This window comes from Cyprinodon variegatus, unplaced genomic scaffold (genome assembly GCF_000732505.1).
Source record: "Cyprinodon variegatus isolate N-32 unplaced genomic scaffold, C_variegatus-1.0 Scaffold297, whole genome shotgun sequence".
Classification (NCBI taxonomy): Eukaryota; Metazoa; Chordata; class Actinopteri; order Cyprinodontiformes; family Cyprinodontidae; genus Cyprinodon; species Cyprinodon variegatus.
Window position 1 is genome coordinate 722,851 of NW_015150750.1, and position 5,773 is coordinate 728,623.

Genomic DNA, 5,773 nt, shown 5'->3' on the forward strand with positions numbered 1-5,773 from the left:
GTTTTCCTTGGATGCACTGCAGATATGAGGCCATATTGAGCATAATTGCATCCAGTGAAATGCATCCAGTATATTGTTATTTTTTCTTACTGACTTCCCAGTTGGGGTTCAAGTCAGCTGTGCCTTACTTTTTACTAACAAACAGGAAATCTTACCATCTCTTTCGTCTTTCTATTATATGGGTTAATCATATCTTTATTTCTAACTTACATCAGTTGTTCTTCAGAGCATAGACGTATGTGGTAGTCCGTCTCCAGAAATCATTAAAAGTGAGTGTTTAGAATCAAAAGCTGATTAGACTAGAAGAAAACTGCTGTCATTTTCAAGTTAATTTCACTTGTTACATCCCCACCTTAGCTTGGAGCAACTAACCTCTTTTCCTGCCCAGCAGTTTTGCTTGGATGCTGCTCTGTTGTACAGAGGCATTATGTAACTCACCCCTGCTAACTGTTCTCGTTGCCCTGGCTTGATCTCTTTTTTTTACCCTCCACTAAACTCCGCAGCAAAGCCATGAACGGTGAGCACTTTTTGGCTCTGCGACGCCATCTAGCGGAATTTCTGCAAAGCAATGTGCACAAGGCTCTTTCATTTCATTTCTTTGCAGAGCAACGAATTATGAAATAAATATGAGGATTATAACTACTATTTTATTGAGAAAAAAACATGTGTTTCTTTTAAATTATTCCTTATATTAAGGTGGGATACTGCTTCAAAAGGCAAATTATAGTAAAACATTTTATTATTACGGTTTAAATGAAACCTATAACCTGATTGTTGACCCAGACTTTACAGGTTCATAAACCACCAGGTTTAATAAAATGTTTTGAAACTTTGTACACAACTTCAAACTCAGCTGTGTGGCAACTTGTGCGCAATTTCTTCTGCGCATAAGAGCGCCTTCCCACACCTGCTCTTGTTTTTGTCTCTTCACGGGAAAGTGATCTCCTCTCGCAGTTTCGAGCTGTGCGGATGTTTTGCAGCCTGGTTCCCCTCTCTACCCTTTTTTCTTCTGCTCTGTCTATTTGGTCTGATGTGGTTTGCTGGAGAGGGGCTGGTTATGTGACAGAAAAAAAAAAGCCCGCCCAGTCCCGCCTTGGAAGGAAAGAGAGAGGGGAGGGCTTCAAACCCTTTAGGCATGTAAGCTTGCAGACTTCTTTAAAAGCAGCCTGACGATCATGAAGACATTTTCCTGTTTGTGTGCCAATGGGCAAGAGAAACTCAACTGTTGAGCTCTTCCTTGTTTACAGTATGTGGATTAGTTATGCGCACCTGCAGGTGACAATAATTATAATAGTTGATCATCAACAAACAGCAGCAATTATAACAATGACGCCATATATTTACTTTATCAGTAGGATTTGGTTGCTTTTAACGCTCTTTAGGTTTTAGTCATTATTAGGCTATATGACTTCTCTATTTACCACCTTCCTGTATTTATATGTGAAAAATAAATGCTGCTTTTAACAGAGCAAAAGGATAATTGATTTCCCATATAGCAGAGCTTCTATATGTTAATGATAGACACATGCTAGTGGAAAAGGGGGTTCATAACATTATAAAAAGGAAGAAAAAAAATTCAAGTTTCTTGTATTCTGGAATGAGGTCAGACACGAGGCTTCTCATTGCACGCGCTGATTATTATTAGACTCCTTTTGGAGCCAATCAGGTGCGGCTGGGGGCGTGGCCTCTGTTCAGCAGCGTAGTGACAAGGTCTGATTGGTGGATTTTTATCGCTGTTGTATCAGAGAGGAATAAATGCAGGCAAAGGGGGGCAGTAGTCTGAAGGGGTGCTTGAAACAGCGACTGTTAGTCTTTGCAGATGGGAGGCAGGGGAGTGTGAGTTGCTCTAGCTTTTATTTTTTATTTTAAACCCTGCTTCTTTCCCCTATCGCAGCATGCAAGGTTTTTGACTCTTGGAGTAGATGCAGAGAAAAAGCACTTACTTTTACACATTATATACTTGGGAGCCCTTTGTAAGTGACTGAGTGCATGTGTGGGCACTCTGCATCTATAGACTGTGTTCAGTGATCACAAAGGCTGTGTGGATCTTTTTAAACACCATCAGAAACTGGAAATTAAACTTTTTCTTATGTATGTAGCCTTTTTAGGCAATTCTGGACTGTGTTTTCAACTATCCTGCGCATCTCAGGAGTGAATAACTGTGCAGTGTTTGCACTCAGCTCAAACTGTCAGAGTGGGAGAAAAGAGCTGAGTTTGCTTTTAAGTGAACCAGAGGAACCCAGAGGAGAGAGGGGGAGAAAGAGCAAGCATCCCCGCTCTCCCTTTAAACCGGACAGCATGGTGCAGAAAATGAGCCACGGTGAAAGCACCGCTGAGGCGCTGTCCTTCTTTAGCGGGGACTCAGGCTCCGACTCCGGGGCGTGCATGGAGCTCGACCCGGCCGCCTCTCCTCTCTCCCCGACGGGCTCCGCAGCCTCCTCCACTGCCGGCGAGAAGCTGGGGGACAACCCGGCGTGGTGCAAAACTCCCAGCGGTCACATCAAGAGACCCATGAACGCCTTCATGGTGTGGTCGCAGATAGAGAGGAGAAAGATCATGGAGCAGTCCCCGGACATGCACAACGCAGAGATCTCCAAGCGGCTGGGGAAGCGCTGGAAGCTGCTGAGAGACAGCGACAAGATCCCCTTCATCAGGGAGGCAGAGCGGCTCCGACTCAAGCACATGGCGGACTATCCCGACTACAAATACCGGCCGAGAAAGAAGGTCAAGTCGAGCGCATCTAAGCCTGGCAGCGAGAGAGGAGAAAAAGTTCCCGGTAGCTCTAACATCACCAGCACTAAGACGTCTTCTTCTGCGAGGAAGAGCGGATCCAAATCACCGAGCAGCAGCAACAAACCCCAAAAAACACTTTCCGGGAGCAGCAGTAGCACCAAAGCTTCACTCTTTGCCTCTGAGCAGCCGGCGGAGCTCCTCCATAACTCCCTCTACAAGTCCAAGTCGGTCTCCTCGGCAGCTAAGCAGATCCCAGACGCCAAGAAGCCCAAGAGGGTTTACGTTTTCGGAAACGGCGCGGCGAGTTTGAGCGTCAGCCCCACGTCCTCCGTGGTGGTTCCCGCCAGCCCGACGCTCAGCAGCTCGGCGGACTCCAGCGACCCGCTCAGCCTCTACGAGGACGCGTCCAGCGGCAGAGAAGGAGCAGACTCCCCCGGCGGCAGCAGCAGCAGCTACGGCGGGGCTTCGGAGCGCCGCAGCGCGCGCACATACAGCAGCAGCAGCCGACGGGCTTCCTCTCCGACACCCTCCGGCTCCCACTCCTCCGTCTCCTCCTCCTCGTCTTCTTCAGAGGACGAGGAGTTCGAGGACGAGCTGCTGGACGTCAACCCGAGCCCGAGCTTCGACAGCATGTCGCTGGGGAGCTTCGGCTCCTCGGTGCTGGACAGGGACCTAGATGGGAACGGAGAGTCCGCCTGCGGGGGGTCCCACTTCGAGTTCCCCGACTACTGCACGCCCGAAGTCAGCGAGATGATCTCTGGAGACTGGCTGGAGTCCACCATCTCCAACCTGGTGTTCACATACTGAGCAGAGGCAGAGGAGCTCCGGCTTATTGCTCGCTTTCACTACCCTGGAAAACTTCCCTCTGAAGTGAATACTTTGCCTTTTCTTTCTGGACTTCACTTCGGATGCCTGGACTGGGGGAGTTTTTGCCGAAACAAGAGTTTTCCTGGCAGCTCAGTCCTGGACTGTTTTGAACTGAATAACTTAACTGTGATTGATTTGCACGTTTTGCGGTCCGCCGTAACCTAATCAATGTCGATGAATTTTTGAGAAGGTGGAGAAAAAAAAGGGACATTTTCACAACTTTTTAAAACCAATCGCCAAGTGAATTTCACCACTAAAAAAATAAAATAAACAAACAAAAGGTACAGACTAGGACTGCCGCGCGACAGTTTTTTATTGTATCACCAAGAGGCTTTTTTAAAAATGAAACCGAGGTGGGTTGATGTTTTTTTTAAAATGTATTTTCTCAAGAAACAAACAACAACAAAAAACGTGTTAAGCATGATAGCCTACTTTGTTCCTATATCTTGTGCTGAGATTTTCTGTGCGACTGTTCAAGCAGTTTGTTAACTAGTATTAGGGGTATTTAACAGGATCTAGGTGGCGCTCGCTTTGGTTCTACTTTTTTATATATATATAAAAAAAAAACTGATATAATCACCAGCTCACTTCAGGACACAAACACAACTTCAAGTCTGTTTTTTTTCTCTATATGTATCAGGACCAAAATTCTATAATGTTAATTTCCAGATTATAGCTATAGAGAAACCATCTTTCTTTTTTTTTGTACATGTATTCAGATGCCATTTTTATATGGGGAGGGGGGGTTGTATTTATATACTGGGCCAAGCATCTTTCATTTTGTTATTTCTTGTACACATGATCCTGTCAGTGTCTATGTCTGTCACATTTCCTTCTCAGGCGAAGGGCTAGAGTTTTAAAGAACACACAACTTTTTAAGTTCCATTTTTATATTTAAATGTACACATTTTTGGACACTTAAAAGAGAGGAAACAGGTTGATTATTTTCTCAGTGTATTTTTGTACAAATCTATATTGAACACGGGGGTGTCTGTAGCCTAACTAACACAGCTGTATTGGATTTCCTTGTTTTTTTAATGCCCTCACAAGGCTGGGTTTTTTTATGCTGCCTTCAAGTGCTTATGGTAAGCTCGTTACTTAAGGCTCTTGCTTTAGTAGGTTAGATCAAGCATTAGAGCTAACTCTTTTATAACACTGGTGCCTATTTTTTGCTTATTCTTCTAAAATGAAAGGCACCCTGACACTTTTTGACAGAACATATATAATAATGTGAATCAGGTGGCCTGGCCTTATTTATCCCTTATCTCACACACACATACACACACCAAAAACCAAGAGCACTCCTAAGTCTTCTTTGATGTCAAACTCTTAAACATCTGCAGCACAGACGTAACACACTTTAAGTGATTAGAACATAATTGAGATTTTTCCGACAGCACTTGAAAGCAGCACCAGTCTCAACCCCCTTTTCCAACGTTTACAGTATCAGACTGCAGGCCCTTTTTTTCCCCTTTTTTATTTTAAAGACGCAGGAGTATTTTTTTTAGAGCCTCTTCCTGTGGGACCATGTGGTTTAAACAATAGCAGCATCATAAAAAGCAGCCACTTGTTTTTTTTTAATGTTATTATTTCATTTTTGCATCTTGTGTCCAACATCTTGAAGATTGTAGCTTTAAATTTGACTCTGTTTCTTGATGTTTTCTCTCACTGATGTCACATCTTGCCAATCGACCATTGGATTGAGGCGGGCTGCCCCATATTACAAGAAAACAAAGATGACAACATCAAGCATATTCAAATTTCCGAACTGAGTTGCGCAACACTTTCTCGTACTGCGTTTCTCATTGTATTTGAATATATAATCTTTTCTACTTGTCGGCTAACTACTAGCTAATAATTGTTTTAGTATCTTTATGGCATGGTGAATAGCATTTGTATTTCCGATTCAGGTTATTATTAGCTGTTGTGTTTTTTCAGAAAAAAAGAACGTGGAGGAGAAAAAGAGGAAAAAACAATGAACTTGATCTTTGTATATTTGACTGTACCATAAAGCAAAAAGATTGTGTGTTTATGTACGTCGTTGCTATCGAGGACAGGCACTGTTTAGAACTGCTATCTTTTACACATCCTTACTTACATTTAAGGTGGTCAGTTCAGACTGTTTTTTTTTTGTTTGTTTTTGTTTTTTTTATAAATATATAAATATATGAAA

At 43.5% G+C, this 5,773-nt stretch overlaps 1 protein-coding gene across 1 annotated transcript; it reads left to right on the plus strand.

Moving 5' to 3' along the window:
• The first annotated feature begins 1,774 nt into the window (after positions 1-1,774).
• sox4 (SRY-box 4) lies at positions 1,775-4,782 on the plus strand. Its single transcript, XM_015383901.1, has one exon. The coding sequence runs from the start codon at positions 2,299-2,301 to the stop codon at positions 3,538-3,540; it is 1,242 nt and encodes a 413-aa protein (XP_015239387.1). The 5' UTR covers positions 1,775-2,298; the 3' UTR covers positions 3,541-4,782.
• The last annotated feature ends 991 nt before the right edge of the window (positions 4,783-5,773 follow it).